This window comes from Trematomus bernacchii, unplaced genomic scaffold (assembly GCF_902827165.1).
Source record: "Trematomus bernacchii unplaced genomic scaffold, fTreBer1.1, whole genome shotgun sequence".
Taxonomy (NCBI): domain Eukaryota; kingdom Metazoa; phylum Chordata; class Actinopteri; order Perciformes; family Nototheniidae; genus Trematomus; species Trematomus bernacchii.
Genome location: NW_022987689.1, coordinates 1,395,462 through 1,418,669, shown reverse-complemented (window position 1 = coordinate 1,418,669; position 23,208 = coordinate 1,395,462). Strand labels below are relative to the sequence as shown.

Below are 23,208 nucleotides of genomic sequence, written 5' to 3'. Positions count from 1 at the left end.
ACTTGCTCCCTCTCCTGCAGATTCCTTTCAAGCCTCAGTGAGGCCTGAAGGAGGGTCGACTTACAGCTCTTCCACTTCTGCTCTTTCTTTTGCAGGTTGTGCGACACGTTTGTTGAGTCCTGAGGGAGGGTTGGTCTATTCCCTTGCCACTTGAACCACTTCTTTTTCTTCTCCTTCTTTTGGAGGGTTTGGCATTCAATCTGAGACTTTAAGTAGCTCTCTGTTTTCTGCCACTCCTCCTTCTCCATCTGCTGATTATATTTCAGCCTTTCTTTGTCCCGCAGGACGGTCAACCTGTCCTCCTCCAAGTGGATGCAATTACGCTCCATCTTCTGCACAGCCTCGTTCAGATTGTCCACAAGCTTTTTATTTGCCTGTTGCTGCTCCTCGAGCTGAGTCTCGTAGGAAGTCTTTGTTTTCCCAACCTCCTCCATCAGCTGTTCAAGGAGACGATCCCCTTCAAGCTGTGCTTCTGCTTTTTCCTGAAGCAAAGACACAAAGGTCTTTTTTTCCGATGCATGCATCTCTAGCTGGGCAAGATGGATGACATGGGATACCTCCAGCTTTGCAGTGAGAAAAATGTTCTCCTCCTGCCACTGGAGAGTCCTGATCTTCAGCTCCTGCTGAGCCTCATTTAGAGCGCCCATGAGCTTACTAGTTTGTGCTTCCAGTTGAGCGAGACAGGTCGTTTTAGATTTCGCTGTCTCCTCCTGGAGGTCAGTGATCTCTCGCTGGAATCGGAGGTGCTCAGTCTGCAGGAGATCTTCCGCCTTTTTCAGGGCTGTTGTGATCTTCCTGGTCTCCGCTCTCTCAAATTCGAGATTGCTCTCAAACTCCAACTCCAGGTTGGTTTTTGACAAATCCAGCATAAGTTTTACATCATGGAGCTTACTTTTCAAGGCCTCATTTTCTGCCTTAATGCGCTCCAATGTGAGTTGCTTGTCTTTGTTTAGGGAGGTTTGATTCTTGAGATCCTGGAGGTCAGCGATCTTTCGCTTGAATTGAAGGCGCTCAGTCGCCAGGAGATCTTGCGCCTTTTTCAGGGCTGTTGTGATCTTCCCGGTCTCCGTTCTCTCCAATTTGAGATAGCTCTCCAACTCCAGGTTGGTATTTGACACAACCAACATTGGTCTTAAAACACAGAGCTCACTTTGAAGGGCCTCATTTTCTGCCTTCATGTGCTCCAATGTGAGTTGCTTGTCTTTGTTAAGGGAGGTTTGATGCTTGAGATCCTGGAGGTCAGTGATCTCTTGCTTGAATTGAAGGCGCTCAGTCGCCAGGAGATCTTCCGCCTTTTTCAGGGCTGTTGTGATCTTCCTGGTCTTCGCTCTCTCCAATTCGAGATTGCTCTCAAACTCCAACTCCAGGTTGGTTTTTGACAAAGCCAGCATAGGTTTTACAGCATGGAGCTTACTTTTCAAGGCCTCATTTTCTGCCTTCATGTGCTCCAATGTGAGTTGCTTGTCTTTGTTAAGGGAGTTTTGATGCTTGAGATCCTGGAGGTCAGTGATCTTTCGCTTGAATTGAAGGCGCTCAGTCGCCAGGAGATCTTGCGCCTTTTTCAGGGCGGTTATGATCTTCCTGGTCTCGCCTCTCTCCAATTCGAGATAGCTCTCCAACTCCACGTTCGTTTTTGCCACACCCAGCATTGGTCTTAAAACACAGAGCTCACTTTGAAGGGCCTCATTTTCTGCCTTCATGTGCTCCAATGTGAGTTGCTTGTCTTTGTTAAGGGAGGTTTGATGCTTGAGATCCTGGAGGTCAGTGATCTCTTGCTTGAATTGAAGGCGCTCAGTCGCCAGGAGATCTTGCGCCTTTTTCAGGGCTGTTGTGATCTTCCTGGTCTCGCCTCTCTCCAATTCGAGATAGCTCTCCAACTCCAACTCCACGTTCGTTTTTGCCACACCCAGCATTGGTCTTAAAACACAGAGCTCACTTTGAAGGGCCTGGTTTTCTGCCTTCATGTGCTCCAATGCCATCTGCTGTTCTTTGTTTGTCGAGGTTTGATGCTTGACATCCTGCAGGGTCTTGATCTCTTGCTGGAATCTGAGGCGCTCAGTCGCCAGGAGATCTTCCGCCTTTTTCAGGGTTGTTGTGATCTTCCTGGTCTTCGCTCTTTCCAATTTGAGATTGCTCTCAAACTCCAACTCCAGGTTGGTTTTTGACAAAGCCAGCATAGGTTTTACAGCATGGAGCTTACTTTTCAAGGCCTCATGTTCTGCCTTAATGCGCTCCAATGTGAGTTGCTTGTCTTTGTTAAAGGAGGTTTGATTCTTGAGATCCTGGAGGTCAGCGATCTTTCGCTTGAATTGAAGGCGCTCAGTCGCCAGGAGATCTTGCGCCTTTTTCAGGGCTGTTGTGATCTTCCTGGTCTCGCCTCTCTCCAATTCGAGATGGCTCTCCAACTCCACGTTCGTTTTTTCCACACAGAGCATTGGTCTTAAAACACAGAGCTCACTTTGAAGGGCCTGGTTTTCTGCCTTCATGTGCTCCAATGCCATCTGCTGTTCTTTGTTTGTCGAGGTTTGATGCTTGACATCCTGGAGGGTCTTAATCTCTTGCTGGAATCTGAGGCGCTCAGTCGCCAGGAGATCTTCCGCCTTTTTCAGGGCTGTGGTGATCTTCCTGGTCTCCGCTCTCTCCAACTCCAGGTTGGTATTTGACACAACCAATATTGGTCTTATAGCACAGAGCTCACTTTGAAGGGCCTCATGTTCTGCCTTCATGTGCTCCAATGTGAGTTGCTTGTCTTTGTTAAGGGAGGTTTGATGCTTGAGATCCTGGAGGTCAGTGATCTCTTGCTTGAATTGAAGGCGCTCAGTCACCAGGAGATCTTCCGCCTTTTTCAGGGCTGTTGTGATCTTCCTGGTCTCGCCTCTCTCCAATTTGAGATTGCTCTCAAACTCCAACTCCAGGTTGGTTTTTGACAAAGCCAGCATACGTTTTACATCATGGAGCTTACTTTGAAGGGCCTTGTTTTCTGCCTTAATGCGCTCCAATGCCATCTGCTGTTCTTTGTTTGTCGAGGTTTGATGCTTGACATCCTGGAGGGTCTTGATCTCTTGCTGGAATCTGAGGCGCTCAGTCGCCAGGAGATCTTCCGCCTTTTTCAGGGCTGTTGTGATCTTCCTGGTCTTCGCTCTCTCCAATTCGAGATAGCTCTCCAACTCCAACTCCACGTGCGTTTTTGCCACACCCAGCATTGGTCTTATAGCGCGGAGCTCACTTTGAAGGGCGTCTTTTTCTGCCTTCATGCGCTCCAATGCCATCTGCTGGACTTTGTTTGTTGCGGTCTGCTGCACGAGATCTTCCTGTGCTTTCCTCAACATTGGGCGGACCTTTATCAGCTGGCTTTTGAGATACTTCACCTCACTGACACTTTCAGTGAAATGCGCCTGTAGGCTACATATCTCTTTCTGCATGCCTTCTTGCTTAGGGCTGCATTTGTCATCCTCTCTACGCTCTTGGAGATGATCGAGAAGGTTTGCCAGTAAGTCCTCTTGTATTTCCAGGTGGACTCTGCCCTCAGATTTACTCGGGGTGAGCCTTGCCTTGCTGTCATGCAGTTCAACCCGGATTTGTTCCTCAAGGGAACTCAGGAAGAAATTAATAGGAGGGTCCTCCTCAGTTGAGTTGAAATCAATCAATTCCATATTTGTTTCGTGCTGGAACTGAATGTTTTAACTGCTATGTCTGTTTTTCTGTCTTCTCTTTGAAAGGCTGGTTGTCAAATGTGACCAAAGTGGCTGACGGAATGCACCTCCATGTAGTCTGGGGTTCTGGACTGCTAGAATTTCCAGGTTGTTATGACCACCTGTTCTGCTGATGATTCTGTTCCGCTGATGATTCCATTCCATTGATACATGCACACAGGCACAGATACACGCAAACATGTATATCTTTTTTGCTTTTATCTTGATTTTATGGATTAAACCCTCTTTTTAATCATCATCCAAAATTCAGCAAAATGGTCCATTTGCAGGAACCTGCATTACAGTATAAGAATGTATTATTCTGATTATTTCAGGGATTCTTTTTGTTTTGTGTTTTTATCTATATTCTTCTGTCTTGTCTTGTTTTACTTTCTGTCTTTGTGTTTTCCCACCTTGACACATTGTGATAGTGGTCTGTTCGTACTGCCAGTTAGCAAAAAGTGAGCTTTTTGCACCAACCTGAGACCAAAGAACGCGTCCCGACTTTTACGTCTGCTACGTCGCCTGCGTCGGCTATGCGGCCCGCCTACGCCGCCCGCCTACGAACACACCGCAAAGACTTCAGTCGACGAGTGGCAATAACTGTCCTTACCAGCAGGCAGCGGTAGTGTGTATTCGTCATTCAAAAGATGCAACAACCGGAAGACAGACTATACACCGAGAGAAGAAGAACAGACTGCGTGATATAAACAAACAACAAATAGCGTCTGGGTTCCATTTTCACTCTCTCTCGTCGATCGAAAACATGTAAACATAAAAAAGAAACTCTTGCGTCCGGGTGAGATGAAAATGAAAAAGATTAGCCGTATGTGTGTGCCTTCTTAATCGTTTGTTTTGGTCCCTCACTTTCGCTTCGCTTCTCATGCACTGATTCGCTAAGCTGAACAGCCAATCAGAGTGATTTCTTTGGCCGACTTTCTTTGGCCAACTGTCTACCGATTCAACATGTTGAATCCATGGATGTATAATAAGAACGGTTGAATCGGCCGCGGGAGGTGTGAAAATGTGCCGTAAAGAGACGACGGTGCGGGACACACCAACCTGAGTAGGGCGCCGCGAATGCCCGACTGCCTCTGACGGCCTCTGACTCCCAAAATCGGGTTGGTGTGTCAGGGGCTTTAGGCAAATAAAGCTAAAACAGTTAAACACAAAACCAGGTGGACTAGGCAAGGCAACACAAAACAAAACGGAAAAAAAAACAGAGGGCAAGAGGAACAAGTGCCAACCGGCATTATACGATTGTTTTAAGGATTCACAAGGACCCTATAGAGTGGCGAAGTCCCTCCCCTTCCGGTGGACCTCCATGGGACCTTATTTCGGAAAAATTATGTATTGAAGTCAATGGAGAGAGAAAGATTATCTTTCGATCCCGTTTGAATTGTGCCACGAATTACACATATGATGTTTGTCAATTTAAAAGATAATTTTGCAAGTCAAAAAGACAAAAAATGTGTCGTAAAACTGTGAAGTAACACATATTTTTGTGTGAAACGCTCAATGAACTGCATCTCTGGTATCGCACAACAACACACGTCACCAAGATGGCCGTCACTACTGTTGTGCCAAAAAATGGATAGAGTGACTACTACTCTTACTGTTTAACATTTTGGGTTACTTAATGTTACTTCATGTTAAGGCTAATACAAATGACAAGGCTGTCATACTAACTAACGTGCTAGCTACTAGCTAGCTTGATCCACACACTCCTCTTTCATCAGACGGGAAGCGAAAGAACGAGCAAGACCCATTGCTGGTATAATAACAACCTGGTACTAAGCACACAGGCATCTTGTTAAAGTTATCTTATCTTAGCCAGTGCCATATAGATAGATTCTATCTATATGGCGCTGATCGTATATATACGGTATTATACGTATATCGTAGTGTCTCAATTGTGACATCACTTACGCGACTCTGGGATTTGTAGTCTTTCCAGTTGCGTATTTTTCATAGTCTTATATTTCAACAGTTTTACGACAAACTGTGACTTTTTTGACATGGAAATGATTTTTTAAGATTGACAAACATCATATGTGTAATTCATGGCACAATTCAAACGGGATCGAAAGATACGTTTTCTCTCCCCATTGACTTCAATACATAATTTTTCCGAAATAAGGTCCCATTACCCGGAAGTAAGTGGGCGTGACTTCGCCACTCTATGTCATGCAAAGCTGCCAGCCTGCCTGCCTTCCTTTGATTCTCTCTGAACTGCCTGATCTTTTTAATGTTTAATGTCAACCATTTGTGCAGATAGCATGAAGTAGAAAAAATCGCCGATGCTAATGTAGCGTTAGCGTTAGCATTTCTCCCCCGGGCTTAAATGGTGTATTATAGAATGATCACACCAGTGTGACAGTACTCTTCAAAGGGTTCACGAAATATGACTACTACTCTTACTGTTTAACATTTTGGGTTACTTAATGTTACTTCATGTTAAGGCTAATAAAAATGACAAGGCTAAGGCTGTAATGCTAACTAACGTGCTTGCTACTAGCTAGGTAGCTAACTTGATCCAGCCACTCCTGGTCCTTTCATCAGACGGGAAGCGAAATAACGAGCAAGACCCATTGCTGGTATGATAACAACCTGGTACTAAGCACACAGGCATGTTGTTAAAGTTATCTTATCTTAGCTATCTCTTATTTAGTGGAGGAAAACAATTGTGACATCAGTTATGACATCACTTACGCGACTCTGGGATTTGTAGTCTTTCTAGTTGCGTATTTTTCATAGTCGGAAGTAGATGGGCGTGACTTCGCCACTCAGTGTAACACTGATACACAATACCCATTATCATCATGATGAAATTATGGTTAAAAAGGACACACACAAAATATGAAATGAAGCCAAAAAATAAGCTAGAGAAACTTTTTTTTACCCAGAAAGGAATATTAAAGTAACTGGAAATCATGTCACTCTTGTCTCAGACCCTGTTTTACTAAGTTATGTCAAACACTTCATGTAGCTTTTATTATTACACATATAAACTTTCTTTTTCTCTGAGACCATACATTAAAAAACATTATTCTCAAAAGAGCAATTCAAATTGCTTGTTCTCCGTCACACTAGAAAGAAATTTCCCTGTAAGGGATTAATAAAGTGTTTCTTCTTCTAATAACTATATAAATTACCCATTGGCCAAATACTATTGTTTGGTTCATACTCTTCACTTATTTAAATTGGTTACAATTGTATTGAATTTCAATTCCAAACTAACATTCGACATACTATGACTTTTTTCCGACATACTATATGACTTTTTTCATATTTATCAACACTATACATTTACTTTTTTTCTATTGCATGTTTGACATATTGTGTAACTTTTTCCATTCTAAGATGTTTTTCATGATATATTCAACATATCTAAGCGTTATCGGTATTTGTTAGGTGTGCTTATTCTTACCACACATTCGCTTTTTACAAACACTCATTTATATGTACAGAAAACAGATTGTTTATATATCTGGTCCATATCATCCACACACAGGTTCATGACATGTTATTTGTTGAGATTGAGCTCCTACGCGACTTAATTCCCCTGAAACTCACCAAAGTTTCCTATATTACCTTTCAGCAAAGTTCAACGTTTATTGTTCAAAATCTTGACCTCCCATTACTTGAATTGCATCATGACACACACAAAATATAATCATAAAAAATCTATATGTATCGTATCCTTATAACAAGTACTGTATGTGTGTTTTAGGCAACAAGATTGTGTTTCCAGCTCTCGGTGTTATACTGATATCAATCTTTGTTACACACCTTGCCATGGTCTTAAAAAGGTTTTACAGGATAACAGCAAAAACCCTACTTATATGTTTTACAGTAAAGGAGATTGGCGTGCTTTATGAGTAATATTGAACAAAGTAAACCATGACATTTATTTTTTCCTTTAACAAGTACAACCTGTCATTTTACTGTACCAGTGACACTGCAAAATGATAGTTACACAATATAAAAGTTTACAAATATACAATTGTAAAAATAAACAGTAAAATTGTTTTTGTAGAGCCCCCCCCCGAACAAAACAAGGCAAGGTGACATTAGATGTGTTACTTTGTTATAAACACTTGTTACCTTTATTATGAGATGTATTATACTAGAGCCCTACATGATCTATGTTAAATGGAGATTTGTGACAGTTTACCCAAATCTTTTACAAAAAAGTTCAAAGCACTGGACTAGTTTTATTATTTCAACAGTAAAGTTAACTTGAAAGTAAACAGCCACCATGTCTTTCTCTCCCTCTCTTCATATATCAGTTGTAATGCTGAGGTTTCAGATGAATTTCCTTCTTTAACTACATGTGCAGATATCTGCATCTGTAAATCTATTTTCCAATCAACACAATATGACCGCTTACACAAAAGACATACCATCACGTACTACCACTTATCAAGATCCACCAAGACTTTTCCACACCCTTGAAAGACCAGTTTATCCTCACGGTTAAGCGAGTTATGCATCTCCTTGTTCGTGTGAGTCCATGTTGGTGTTGGCAAAGCTGCGAGCAGTAGAAACAAAGGCTAACCGAGCATCCAGCATACCATGCCAGTATCATACGAAGTAAACATTATTGGAGTAAATTTGTTCATAAAATAAAAATATGGAAAGGTTTGAATGTCAGTAAATAAACTGATGTTTCTTAGTACATTATAATTTGGTAATAACTACCTATAAACACAATATTTAAGCCTTTCTGTATCCGCTAAGCGATGTGTTTGCCTTAGCTTAGCAAACCATCGGAGGGAATGTTCACAACGGGAATGGAGGTCTGTGGTTTTGACAGGAGTGGCTGGACGGGACAGAAAAGGTGTCGGGAAGCTGCTCCTACGAAGACAAGCTGGCTTTCTTGACCATATTGATTTCCTAGAGAAAGACAAAACGTTTTTTTATTATACTCCCAATACAAGTTGATGATGCGAGTCAAACAAATCTTCGACAAGGAGTAATAAAAGCCCTGGACACATATTCTGCATCACTGCTCACCAGGGGGAATTTGCATCCGTGCAACTCAACAGAATAGCTCACAGTAGGTTATTTATCCATATTTATTATTGATCGCTCAACAGCCACCGTTATAAGGTGTTTTTTTTCATTTTGCCAATGAGCTCACAGTAAATAGAACTCCCAGATATATAGAGTAGGCAGTAGTTAAGATTTATTTTGGAGAGGCTGAGGTTTTCTTCTTTACAAAGTCAGATTCAACACATTCTCGCACATAAAAACCTTCTCATTCAGTGTCCAAATTTCAGGGAGTATTAAAATGCCTCTTTTTTATAACTCAAAGCCGTAAAACTGTTTTGATGAGTTGATTATTGAATTGACGTCAGAGTTCTGCAATGGTTACTCACCTCACTGAGAGCTTCTTTTAACTGCCCATAGGCTTCGTCCAAATGATCATTGATAATAAGAACATCAAATATATCTGGTTCTTTACCTGAAAGGAGATAATATTATGTTCAGTCATGTTGTTTTAAACATTGGTGTAGTTATGTTTTTGTAAATAAATAATAAATACATACCAAACTCCATGTCCACTTGAGCAGCATGCAAGCGCTTTTGGAGGCTCTCCTCTGTTTCTGTCTTTCGGTCTCTTAAACGTTTTTCCTGAAACAATACAGAAGGCATTCAGATATGATTCAAAGAGCATTTAAAACCTGTATGAGCAGTTATCTGTGGTTCAAAGCAAACTCAAGGTCACACCCAGGAACTCCTTTCTGGCAGGCCACCAGGAACTTCTCAAATAAAATAAACGTCCTTCTGTGCTTACCAGGACTGCCATGGACGGCGGCTGGATGGAGACGTAGATGGGATTAAGGTCTGTCTTCTTGATGTTCCTCACACCCTGCATGTCGATGTCGAGTATACAGATGAGGTTTTTGGCCTGGACGGCTTGTACGGCAGCTTTACTCGTCCCGTACATGTTCCCCGAAAACACTGCGTTCTCAAGGAATTCGCCGTTGTCAATGGCTTTCTGCATCGCCTCTCGTGTGACATAATGGTAATCTGAAACCCAGGAAAGGAGACATCCACAATATAATAGATTGAGTTACACTTTAACTGACACAATAAAGGTGATTTACTGTTATAGTGGTTGTAAAAAAGGAGGAACATGTTTTACCTTTGCCATTCACCTCTCCGGGTCGAGGATTTCTAGTTGTATCTGAAGGATAAGAAGACATTCATGTCATACTCTGTACTTTATTTCAATTTTTCTACTTTTTAAAAAAATGTTATCCTTGGTCCATGCATAAAATGCAAAAATATTCGGTTTTCTATCACTCTAAAGAAAGAAAAGCTAATCATCTTATTTGGGAACCTGGAAACAGGGAATGTTTGGCATGAAAAAGGACTTTAATGGTATCATAGAAAATTTTTCTGTGCATCGACTAATCAAATAAGTGACTTTATGTTGCAGTTAATGTAAAACAAAACGAATGCCAAAAATGTGCTGGGTCCATCTTCTAAATATTTAACGATTATCTGTTGTATGCACCACACATCTTTATTCAAACAAAGATGGGAAATTGTTGAGCATTTTCTTTTTGGGCTTTTATATATTTTTTTTTATTGAACTAATGAATCAGGAACATAATCAGCAGATCATTTGATGAATAAAATAATAAGTTAGTGCAATTTGAATTTAAAAATAAAATGTGTTTTGAGTGGAAATGTTTACACCCATATACATCTCCTGGATCGATGTTATGATCATTGACACAAAAAAAGATTGATAAAAACACCATCAAATCTAAATGTTGGCAGAGAGTGGCACACTTACGGGAGACGCTGAAGCCAAAGACACTGTCGTACTCCTTCATGAGCTTCTTCAGCAGAGTGCTCTTCCCCGCCCCCGAGGGGCCGCTGAACACCACAGGCCTGGGACCAGCCATAGCTGCAGCAGAGAGGAGAGGAGGAGAGGTTAGCGAAGGAAACAAGTGGGTGAAGCTGGAGCCATGACACATCTCCACTAAAATCCTGTGGCATGAGTCATTGTGGGACCAAATGTCTGTGCAAAAATATATTTCTTTAGAAAGATTTCACAAAGTAACCAAGGGGTTTCCAGACAAGCCTCGCTCAGTCCTGTGGGATAAATATGATCAAATGATAAATCAGCGTTTTGTAAAGGTGGACCGAATTAAGAGACCAAAACATCTCCCAAAAGAGCAGAGGCAATTGGCCGGTTGGCAAGCTGTTGGGTTACCATGGTGCAGAAACACTTACTCACTAATTGGAGAGCCCTTCTCTGATTGTGATTGCAGGAGAAAAAAAAAGGCTAAGAAAAACTATTGCATAACAGGGAATGCTGCTATCAACATGAGCTCATATTAAAGTGAACTTCCTTATGCAACAATCCATTCACTGACACAACTATAGGCATACTTGCCCTCGCAAAGACATGTTTAGATATTTAGTTATATTAAAAAGGAGTCCTTACTCCTTTCTGTATTATATAAATAAAAGGTGCAAAGTGTTTTACCTTACCTAATTGTTACATTAAAACTATTACTGACTTGTTAACTCTGTACTATCCTGTGTGTCACTCTTCTTCTGTTGCTATTAGACCTGAATGACTCTTGTCTTTTCTCATATACCGTACTTTACAATTTAGCAAAAAAGCTACTTCAAAATCTTGCAGTATATTCTACACAACTTTTCTTTCAGTGCCGGTACTTCTAAGGTACGCTACTCTAGTTAAGATTAAGGTATGTTCCTGCTTACCTTCCGTCAATGCACACAGAGCTCAAGCAGATGGTTCAAATGAGCAGGAAGGGTGTGTGATGTGTGTGGGCAGATCGAGTACAAGCACAGGAGGGAGGGGACACAGAGAGGGCCAGGCCATGTTTACACACTAGTAGATTTGGTTTTTCATAGAGTTACATTTTAAATGTTGAGTAGATTTGTCCAGAATTATGTGATAGTTATATGACCCGTTTGTGTGTTTTGGTTCTAGTCCAAAGGCTGAGAAGAAACTCTCAATTCTGTTTGTTTTTTATTTTCTACAATTGAAGAAATCAATGCAATAAGAAGAAGTCGCTTGGTTCTCAGTAACGACTATGTGCCAAGCAAATTGTTGCAACAGGAAACACGCTATAGAGTTACTATTGCGCTACTCAAAGGAATACAGTGAGAAGATAATGTCTACCATTGTTATCAGTATCGGTATCAGTTCAAATTCAAAGGTTTATTGTCATATGCACATAAGCTACAGTGTAGAAATGGCAATGAAATTCTTCTGACCTGAGCTACTCCAACAAATATAATAAAATACAAAAATAAAAAATAGTGCAAGAAGTCTATATACATTTAAATAGAACATGATATGTACAAGAACAGAATATTAAATAAAATAATGTACATTAAGACAAAATTAAATACGGCCTATTGCGGTTATAACTATTTATATAAATAAGTAGATTGCACGATATTGGCAATTAGTCCGAATATTACATATTTTGTATGCACCAAATTATAAATAATGCATACTGTGTATATACTGTATATATATATTTTTTTAAACAAAAGTAAGCTGGGCTGGACATTGGCAAGCCTTTTTTTATAGCCATGGATAAAGTACACGGCATTACAAGCCTTCTCGATATGCAAACCAGATGGTTTTCTGTGCAGGTGCAAATGACAAGGGTAACTTTCGATTGCCTCTTGATGGCTTCCCGTAAATAGCAACATGGCTAATTCAAGGTGCAGGAGATCCTTTCATATAAGCTAGTAAAAAAATTGTCCACAAAGCTTCTGACACTTGCAGCTACATATATACCAACACAAAATAATCCAGCGTTTGTACTAAACCATTAACAGCGTGACAGGAAATGAGAGACATGTGGGTTTACTTTAGTCATGTGCACTGAACCCCATGTGATTGATAATTGCATGAAGCAAACTGTAAATCATGTGAAACCTATCAGGTGGTAGACCTTCAGTCTGCAGGTTATTCAGTGTAAGAGCTGAAACTATACGTTTTAATCAACCATTTGTGGTTTTTGGTCCCAAATGTGATAATTGAATGTCTTATATCTGTTTTGTATGATCATATATTGAATATATTTGGTATAAACTGTTGGTTGGACAAAACAAGCTATTTGGATATGCACACTTTCGGACAAACTGTTAATCCATTCATAGAAAAAAAAACGTATAAGACTTTTCATAAAACTAAAAACAGCTCTAGAAAGTACAAAACATTTTCCAAATTGGGATCAATAAAGTTTTGTCTTATCTTATCTTACCCCATACAGTTTATGTCAAAACGCAACTGAGGTGTTTTAGTCCAGTTTACCCAGAAACAGAGGAGATTATGTGGGCACACTCAACCAGTTCTCGTCCCTATTACGTTTTGTGCTGTGATCTCTCAATTTAAACTCATGTTTTAAATATTTGTTTCTATTCAGATATGGTATACACAAAAAGCAAAGTAGCACTTGATATCTTATGTTATCAAAGAGTGTGTGTTAAGTGTCAACAATCTTGCAGATAAAACAGCATCTAAGGCACTTCAACCTGCACTTTGACTCACTGCTATAAAAGCAATCAAATGTAATGCTTTAGATGGAAATGCAGAGTAAAGAGGCAGTAGTGACCGTGACTGTAAAACTCAGTAATTAGGATTTAGGATTTTGATTTCTAAATTATAAGACTTAAACATAAATGAGCGTATGAACATTTGATCTGTGTGCAATAGCATTTTGAAATGGTTTGCACTTTGAGATATAAAAACAATACGGTGTCTATGGGGTTGTTTTTAAAACGTTAATAACTCAATGGCTATTTAAAGGATGATTATACTACAGGTACAATTACATCAGCTTAACTTGTGCCTCCTCAGTAAATACACAACACCCATCTTCTTCCCCTGCAGGAACAATCTGACTCCTCTCACACAGGAGCGGGTGAATGGCAGTAATAGCCACAGTGGTTAATGGACAGATGTATTTCCCCTCCTACCTGAGAATAGCCTGGAAAAATATCTCATATACATCGGGTTTTTATGCAAGTCCGTTTTGGGCTGGTCTCCGGCTTGTTTTCTCCCTCATCTGCTCTGAGTCTTTGCTGTGATAGCCATTAAGGAAATAGTGCTGCCTACGTCATCGACACGAGCAGAAACATCAACGTGTTACGTTCGCGAGCATCGGAAAAAGCGCGACAAAACACAGAAACGTGGTTTGTGTTATTATCCAAAGAGTACAGGCGAAACAAATGCAGCCACTATTAATTATATGTAGCCTATGTAACTCACTGTTACTTGCAGTTTCAACCTAACGGGGAGACATACACGCGCATTGTTATTCATGTTGCTTTGTTTATCTGGCGCAAAGTAACGTTATTTATATAGCATAGCCTAGCTTCAGTAAAACGCTGTTTTATCCAGTTAGTCTTCTTACGCCTTGTCGTTTTTCTTCAGAATATAACGGGCAAATTAAGTAACCGGATCAGTTTCCAGGGTCTGAGTGAACATTATAACCAGGAAACACGTTGTTCCCATCAACACTCTTGACCGCAAAACTACCCGGATGTCTGAACGCTGAAGGCCGCATGTGTGCTAACGTGGCTAAAGTCAGCTGTTGAGCTAACGACACACTTTATCCTTATCATAAGTCTTCAGGGCAGCCGATTAAAATGTTTGGTTCCTCCAGATCTGGAGGGGTCAGAGGAGGCCAGGACCAGTTCAACTGGGATGACGTGAAGGGCGATAAACACAGAGAAAATTATCTCGGTAAGTCTCAAAACTATCTGAGCTAACCAGAGCTAGCATTGCTAATAGCTGTTTGCTGTTAGAGAAAGTATCTTAAAATCACAATTAAATTACACTTCAAAGCGTCAGTACCGCACAAGCATCTTCTCCATACCTTTTGTTTTGGAGTCCCTCATTACACAGTGTACAGCTATTCAGTAGTATTGCCGTTTCCACTCTATAAACTGCAGGTCCAAGTTGTCTTTGCACCCTCTCTCTGAGCACACACGTATCCCACCGCTGGCAACATGTCAGCATGCCAAACAAGAATTACGTAGCGCCCACCACAGCTGGAACACAAAAGGATGATATAGACATTTATTTAATTACAATTTATTTAGCCAATAGAGCCTTTTAAAGGTGACTGAAAATAAACTTTGCCTGAATGTATGTCTTGACCAGGACAGGCAGTAGCTCATTAATGAATGTTACAGACGATACCATTTCAGATCACAGCATGACACAAAGTAAGTCTCAGGTCTTCCTATCCTGGATCATATAGGAGTTAGCTGGGTAAAGCATATTCTACATCCGTATCTACCTACATACACCAAAAGGCTTATTGCTACCACAGATGGTGAAATCACAGATGAACTGGGGAGAAGATGCAACCCAAAGATGTGGTTTTTCAAAAAGTAAAAAGTCCTTCCTCATTTGTTGCATCAAAGATATCAACAATATATGTGTTTGGCTTTGTTTCCAGGCAACTCTTTGATGGCACCAGTAGGACGATGGCAGAAAGGCAAAGATCTGTCATGGTACGCAAAAGACAAAAAAGATGGTGCCCCTTTGTCCAAAGAGGAAGAAATAGCTGCCGTCAAGGCTGCAGAGCATGAGGCACTGATGGCTGCCCTGTAAGTATACAGAACATATACCATTTAATAGATACAATGTGGGTGAACAAAACAAGTTAATGTATTTATTCATATTTTCCACCTAGAGGGCACAAGAATATAAAGAGGCAACCAACTGGCCTGACCAAAGAGGTATGTCGCTTTGTTTGGTAATGCTTTCACTCAAAAGAATAGGAACGTCTTTATAGAATTTCAATAAATACAATTTGATGATGAATTTTCCCAACTCTCTTACCAGGACCTTGCAGATGTCTGCCGGAGGGAAGATGCTGATGGTGAAGAGAGAGATGTGGACCGTGTCTCCGGCTTGGGAAGCTCCAGGTTAGAACTTTGGGATATAAGAAACCATAAAACAAAGCAACCACATAAAACGAATCAGCAAATGTATAAGTACAGTGTCTTAAGAAACATTTTAAAACAACATTTAGTCTCTTTTAAGATGTTTTAACAAGTGTTCTTTTTGACACTAAAGTGTTAGCAAGAGTGACTTTTATCTTAATTTGTGCTATGATTGTAAAAGGTTTGTTAATTAATGATTGTTTCCCTTACAGCGTAGGATCCAAGAAAATGGTGCTGTCCCAAAAGGAAAAGGAGGCAGCTAAAATAGGCCTGTCTGTTTTTACGGTAAGTTATTTCTCACTGACAAATGAAGAGGTTAAAAACGTTAGTGAAATAAAGAGAGACTTTAAAAGTTGAGAGTTCAAACAGAAAGTTTATTTCATTGGATTTACTACTTGATGCAGAGATTAAAGAAATGTTTTTCTTTGCAGCACTGCAAAACAGAAAGTCGTCCAGAATCCTCAGCAACAAAAACGCCTCAGAGTGTTGAAAAAGGAGATGTCGAACTGCGGTAATTATCCATTATATTAGCCACCTGAGAGAACTTCATGAAAACCAATTTATTTCAAAACATCACAAATTCTGACCCTTTTTGATTTGACTCCGTAGGCACGACAGCAAAAAGAAAAAGAAAGAGAAGAAGAGCAAGAAGGACAAAAAGAAAAAGAAGAAGAGGCAAAGAAAAGACTCGTCCTCCTCGGAGTCAGATGACGACAGGAAGAGGTTGGTTCATTTTTCCATACAGATGTTTAATTCTGTCGTCTTAGTGTGGACCTAAAAACAGAAACACTACATAGTATGGCTTGGATAAAACATTTTCTGATTCTTATGTGCTTAGAAGAACATCTCTATCTCCAAACCAAATGTAGTTTACTGAAGGCTTCACAAAGCTTCCATAAATGAGGGACATAGCATTTTTTCTGTTCAATATATTGGCCATTTTACTGTGTCCTGTCTAGCAACCATATTTGCAAACTAATAGACTTACTATGAGCCAAACGATTTTGTCTGCCAGCACTAGAGGGCACTCAGGCACTGTGTTACTCACACCATTTTGAAACATGACCTTTTAGATTTAAGGTGCATTTATGACAAGACATTTAATATATATTGTAAATCAGGTGTGGTGGATTAGTCGGGATTTACCAGATTGACTATAATTGATGTGGTGGTGAGAGAGGAATTGCAATTAAACATTAACGTATGACAGTAGTGCAGACCATTTATGATTAAAGTTAATATAAAACATTTATCCTCACATTAGCTAGTTATATTCACTTACAAGTGTCATTGGTTGTTTTCGGTCACTTTAAAGCTTATCTGGCAGCAACTTTTCCCCAGCCTCACACCATCAAATTCACCACGACCCCATCATTGATTGTCTGTTTCCTTTTACACTTCAGGCACAGAAAGGACCACCATCATCATAATCCATCATACCATAGTCAGAGTGGAGCCAGACCCCATGACAGCCATTCAAGGGGGGGTGCAAAGGCCGAGCGAGAGCCCTCCTACCCCCATCATCGACAACAGCGGCATGACACAGACTCCTCTGATGGGGGGTCTCCTGTCCCCCGTAACCCTGTCAGCCACAAGACAGCCCCTGCTGGTCACACACAAAGCCACAGGCGGCGCCACGACACAGACTCGGACGACTAATGTCCTCCCCCCCCCCCCCAATTCAAAAGACGCATAACGGGGACAGACCGCTCTACAGCAGCTTGAGTGGCCCCGGAGACCTCATTTACCCTGAGCAGCCAAACGGACTGTGGAAGGAGACATGTCCATGTCTGACTCACAGGATTATGTTTTTAACTCCTTCACACAATAAGTTGGTTATCGTTAGACACTGTTTTTTTTTCGTAGTATTTTTGGTTGTGTTTGGCAAGAATATAAGAAAACACAATAATGTTATCAACCCACCAAATATGGAAACATTTTAAGATTGAGAGATTGAGATGATTTGATTTTAGTTTTTGATCTACCTAGTGCAAAACACAGTGTAAGATAACAATACAAAATGTTATTTTAATTCCGATGTCTGGTAGCTTTTACTGTTTTTTACTAGAGACTAAGAACATGATTTGCTGCAAGCAGAAACATATACATATCCCACCTTTTTTTTGAATGCCCAAAGTATTTTCTTGAACACTGTTTGCTGACAGGATGAATACAAGTTCAAAACATAATTTACAGATTGAATTAGCATTCTTTATATGCATTTCTATTTAAATGGCAGTATTTTTTTTTTACAAAGCTTTAACTTTTAAAAGTTGTGGTAATTTGTGTCATGAGCACAGTACATTTGTATCATTAACACCCACTTTACAGAGAAAAATATTTAGATATAAAAAATTGCAGCTGTCTTGCAAAAATAAACCTATGTTTGAAGTCAAGAGTGTGTTTCTTTCAATGTTTTTTCTTGAACATTTTTTCAAGATGCTCCCTGATGTCTTCTGTCTTCCTTGCTCATGTCGTCCATCCCACTGCGCCCCCTGCACCACCCAGCAGCTCGGCCCTTTTCTGTTCCCACCCATGCCCGCACTCCTTAATCCCTCACCGTTCTAGGTTCAGCTCGCTGACTGGTGCAACACCATTGGAATGCTCTCCACTGGTCATAATAGAGTGTAGTGTTTGTGTTTGCCTTGAATTGGTCTGAAAGAGGGTATTCTGCTGGCTGGCACCTGGGGGGTGCACTAAAAAAGAGCAAGGCATTCATAAAGAAGAGTGCAAAAAACCAGGCTGGTCCTTTTATATGGCCGAGTACCGTTAGACGGCCACACACAAACCAAGCTGACGGAGCAGCAGGAGAGGAGGCCACACAAAGCCGCCCTCTGAGGGACCCTGGACTCAGCCCCCCCCTCCCACCACCACCACACTCTCCTGCCATGTTTTATAGGCTTGGCTGCATTAACCATAGCAGCCTAATCAACCTGCAAGAATGCTGTCCTAGATTGCCACCCCTACACAATGTGCTCTCCCCATTACTGCTTTTACCCAAACATTGGGTGGTTTACATCACCTTGGGGCATCACATTTCTCCGAGGGTCAAAGGGTGGCGGCCCCAACAGGTTGCCATGACACCAGATTCTTGGGTTTGTTGTTAAATGTAAGTATTGTTTCCTGAAGTCTGTTTCTCTTCTGGCTAAAAGTAAAGTATGTTCATCCGTTACCCCCCATGCCTACCAATGTCGAAATCATCTGATATATCAGGTTTTGGCCACCGAGGAGATTCAGGTTAAAATTAAAAAAAAAAAACACTTCTGACAATGTGTGTGACGAACATACCAAATTGTTTGTTTTTTGTCAGAAAATAATTAAAAAAATAGACTTAATGTGAATAGTTGTAAATAATACAATTAATATTAGCATAATTTAGCTGCTTGGATTTCAGGTTCCTGGTGCTGTTCATGCATCACTCACCATTACATTTTCAAATTCATTTTGGGTCTTTCAGCACTATATTAATAACTCAATTTGCACTTGTTTATGTAGCAACAGTGACATTTTTTAGTGCAAAATAAAATACTACGAAGTATGGAGAAAAGCTAGTTTTATTGCATAGTGTGAGAATGAAAATCAGATGCAGAAACACTTTTTAATCAGTCACTTTAATTACAGTGCTTTTTCCTCACAAAACAAAATCTTTACATAAAAAAACAGACAAACTTAAAGAGATTAAGATAGTTTCCAAATATTTAGGCAGTTATAAATCAAAAGAAAGTTTGATGAACCCTCAAGACATGACTAGATCAGCAAAGTAACCCACACCTTTTTAGAAAAGAAACTTGAAAATAAAAGGCAACATGTATCTTGGATAAGAAGGCATATGTATGGCTTCATGTTTGTTCCAAGCACAGCGTGCTGCAGAGAAAGGAAATACTGGCACTTCGTAAAACATGTAGCTGACACTGATTTTTTTTATTGCCATCAAAATGCAATTTCATAGATTTGATTAGTCTGAATAAAAAAAAGACATGACTTACTAGAGCCTTTAGTGAAGACAGTAGGGCCATTGTAGTGTGCAACTCCTTATGTTACAATTACCTAACACAGTCACACGAGTTACAGCATAGGGCTGATGAAATAAGTACTCATTAATAGTTCCCGTGCAGCCTTAAGATGTAAACACCCAGTAAATATGCATGTCCCGAGCGACCACATCATGCAGATTTGCTAACAAGTATATTGCAAAGGCAGCACATGATAAACCTGAGACTCAGAAATACAAAAACCCAATGCTGACTCAACGGACTTTCAAACAACCATGGAGCAGGTAGATGTGATATTGTTGTAGCATTCCTCAATTCAAGCCAACATACTGTATAACAAAGGCTGGTAAGTGTTCACAGACAGGAGTTCTCAACTGGGACAAAGTGATGTCAGTACAGAGTACAAATAGTAAATGCCAGTGTTTACTAAATGATAATTTTGGGGCTGGTACATGTAATTACTGGTTTAAGTAACCACAGTAGCTGCAAGTAGTGAATCAGTGTTTAATTCAGTTTTTGTGAAAATTAAAAGCCCCTCATGGATCACTCCCTGCAGTACACGTGACCACCAGAACAAGCCATCAGATTGCATTGAGGTCCCGGGCCGACGTGCTGGTAAATAATTTTTCTCACCTCCCTTTTCTTATTCAATGCACACACGGCTGCCCAACAGCCAGAAAGAGAAATAACCACGGTAGGATTTGTAAGAGTGCAATAAGCTGCCCCATTACCAAACATATTTACAGTTACATAAAACAAAATAATAAAACCTGACAGCTTTACAAGAATAGATCACCTCCACCACTGGCCTGTATGTTTGTGACGATAACAGTTGAGGTGAGGGCCGCTTCCAGTACTTTTTTTTATAGAAGGTAACTCAGTTTTGCAACACCTTAAGAGTAGATAGTAAGGTCAGAGATTGGGTGGAGAAGATTAGTTGTGGATAGCAGGTGATTATTAATGGTTCTTGAGCTGACCAGACAACCAATCCAGTCCTTCGTAGAGGCCATCGCCAGAGGTGGCGCAGGTCGCTTGGATGTACCAGTTTCTGTTACGTAGGCTGTGGAGACCCAGCTTGTCTGTGAGTTCTGCTGCATTCATAGCATTTGGAAGATCCTACAAACAATAAACAGGTAAACCATTAGAAGCAAACCCTGTGAATACAACAGGTAAAACTGGCAGGCATTTGTTTTTCATAAACACCTGCTTGTATCAAAAGATTTCCACAAGTATAACTTACTTGTTTGTTGGCAAACACTAATAGCACGGCATCACGCAACTCGTCCTCTCCCAGCATTCTGGCGAGCTCGTCCTGAGCCTCCCCGCATCGCTCTCTGTCGTTGCTGTCCACGACAAAGATGAGACCTGGAAGAGCAAATGGGGAACAAATGAGTGTGGCTGGGAAGTATTACAACTTTTAAATACAAAGCAGAGTACATTTAGTGACTATTAAAAAAAGCCCAATACAAGGTTACTGATTTAAAGCCAATAAATATCAGTATTTGATTTAACATAATTGACCGTACCCTGTGTGTTCTGGAAGTAATGACGCCACAGCGGTCGAATTTTGTCTTGACCGCCGACATCCCATACTGTGAAACTGATGTTCTTGTATTCTACCGTCTCTACATTGAAACCTGTATAAAAAAAACACAAATAATCGAATTATTTCCAACAAAGTTCTTATTCAACAGTAATAAGTGCATCTTAACCCCACTATTTTACAGTGTTTGACTTACCTATTGTGGGAATGGTAGTCACGATCTCGCCAAGTTTAAGCTTGTACAAAATGGTTGTCTTTCCTGCTGCGTCTAGACCCACCATGAGGATCCTCATGTCCTTCTTCCCGAACATAGAAGAAAAGAGGTTTGCAAACATATTCCCCATGGCGACTGGTGAAGGGAACCTACTTTGGCAAAAGAAAAAAAAACCTGAGAAAAAAAAACAAGACAAAGTGTTCAAATTAGTGTGAATCGTGTTATTGTATGTACATTTTAAAAGATTGGTCAAGTGTTCAATTCATCCCTGGATCTGTCTATAATATTTTCGATAATTGCTTGGATGGAAAATTATTTTCTAAAGCAAAATGTGTAGAGCCTCTCCTTGTACTTGTGTTGCTAAATATTCAGAGACTGTATTAAATGTGACATAACACAAAATTACTTATAGAGTGGGGTCGCAAAATACAAGCTATTTCAAGAATGCTGTTTTCTACTGACAGGAATGACATATTGTCGCACTTGCTGATGATACTTATTGTCCTATGATTCAAAGTGCAGTTAATACATCCTTGGGAAGATAAGATGATTCGACGTATGACGTTCCTACAGGACACCGGAAATGAAATATCTCTATGCTCAATTGGTCGTTTGTTTCAGATATCTATATATTTTAAACAAAATACCGAGTCCCGACTTGTCCAATAAGATGTATTCCCCCAAAAGATCTCAAAATGGGCAATGTGTTTGTTACATAATCAGGGTGTAACGTAAGGTTGCGGACTGATGAGTTCACAAATGGGGTTAGCCTTTGGTAGCAATTAGCCGTCGTCCTGTATTAGTAAAGGTAGTTTATTCACCATGAAGACCATGTTAGGACACCGCCATTTCCGCAACGTGGGGACTAAATGAGGCTCACTGAAGTATATTATAGTTCATATTAGCTTGACAAGGTGCAATAGTAAAGGTTACCCGGCTAACCTACATAAACAAACAACAACGTTAGCTTGCTACATTGCTAATACCTGTCGGACCAGTTTATTGGCTACGTTCCTTCTTGCTACGATTCTCGTTTAATATTTTAATCCCAATTTAATACAGAAGACATGTGGGCGTTATGTGGTGGTGAAAATAATACAATAACAAATGTAAGTAGTTGACTAAAATAAGTTAGCTAGCATTATCGGTAAAGTTAGCTCTCAGCACCCAGTCAGTTTTTCTCCCGGCGTCCTGGATAACTTATTGGAAACGCAGTCACAGAGACGATTCAGCTAAAAAGCGCATAGCTATTGATGCGACCAACGTGACCTTCGGTGAAAAATTGCAAATTATTCGCTTAATTTAAGCCTATGTTACACACTTACACAGTTGATGTTTCCTTCCTTCTTCAAGGCGTTTCCTTCCTCAGGAAAATGGCGACGCTTTGACACGTCAGAGGTTCCGTTCCAGCTCAACTTCCGTGATCGTCCGACCAGGAGATGTCGCCCCTTGCGGTGGAGGGGAGAATAACAAGCACCGCTGACACATTGCTGGTTTAACCCGGTTTAACCAGTGGTAAAGTAACTACGTAGATTTACTCAACTACTCTACTTAATTGCAATTTTGGCAGTACTTTACTTGAGTATTTCGATTTTTTTCCCCTACTTTGTACTTTTACTCAACTACAATTCAGAGGTAAATAGTGTACTTTTACTCCACTATATTTATTTAATACCTTTAGCTACTTTGCAGACTTGGATTAATAATGTGAAACATAAACAACACTTAAATAAGACTTTAGTTATACACCTGGAGTTACATTCACGAGCTACCCTGCAGCATACAAAGTACAGC

The 23,208-nt window shown here is 40.3% G+C and overlaps 3 protein-coding genes across 5 annotated transcripts; 1 reads left to right on the top strand and 2 right to left on the bottom strand.

The window, feature by feature from the left end:
* Positions 1 to 7,589: 7,589 nt before the first annotated feature.
* Positions 7,590 to 14,756, bottom strand: guk1a (guanylate kinase 1a). 3 transcript variants are annotated; one of them, XM_034137703.1, is made up of 7 exons: positions 14,588 to 14,756; positions 10,507 to 10,620; positions 9,847 to 9,888; positions 9,496 to 9,731; positions 9,248 to 9,332; positions 9,077 to 9,162; positions 7,590 to 8,591 (listed from the first exon to the last, which is right to left on the bottom strand). In XM_034137703.1, exons 1-7 carry the CDS (start codon positions 14,607 to 14,609, stop codon positions 8,553 to 8,555), a joined length of 624 nt encoding a protein of 207 aa, XP_033993594.1. In that variant the 5' UTR covers positions 14,610 to 14,756; the 3' UTR covers positions 7,590 to 8,552. The 3 variants fall into 3 exon arrangements, with proteins under 3 accessions (XP_033993594.1, XP_033993593.1, XP_033993595.1); XM_034137702.1 differs by lacking the exon at positions 14,588 to 14,756 and adding an exon at positions 13,686 to 13,822; XM_034137704.1 differs by lacking the exon at positions 14,588 to 14,756 and adding an exon at positions 11,448 to 11,547.
* cunh1orf35 (chromosome unknown C1orf35 homolog) lies at positions 13,914 to 18,061 on the top strand. Its single transcript, XM_034137701.1, has 8 exons — positions 13,914 to 14,454; positions 15,176 to 15,326; positions 15,413 to 15,458; positions 15,565 to 15,647; positions 15,878 to 15,950; positions 16,097 to 16,176; positions 16,275 to 16,388; positions 17,069 to 18,061. The coding sequence occupies exons 1-8, from the start codon at positions 14,358 to 14,360 to the stop codon at positions 17,322 to 17,324; spliced, it is 900 nt and encodes a 299-aa protein (XP_033993592.1). The 5' UTR covers positions 13,914 to 14,357; the 3' UTR covers positions 17,325 to 18,061.
* Positions 18,062 to 19,201: 1,140 nt separating this feature from the next.
* On the bottom strand, positions 19,202 to 22,832 carry arf1 (ADP-ribosylation factor 1). The gene is made up of 5 exons (XM_034137717.1): positions 22,738 to 22,832; positions 21,397 to 21,587; positions 21,184 to 21,294; positions 20,898 to 21,022; positions 19,202 to 20,773 (listed from the first exon to the last, which is right to left on the bottom strand). Exons 2-5 carry the CDS (start codon positions 21,542 to 21,544, stop codon positions 20,615 to 20,617), a joined length of 543 nt encoding a protein of 180 aa, XP_033993608.1. The 5' UTR covers positions 21,545 to 21,587; positions 22,738 to 22,832; the 3' UTR covers positions 19,202 to 20,614.
* Positions 22,833 to 23,208: the final 376 nt, after the last annotated feature.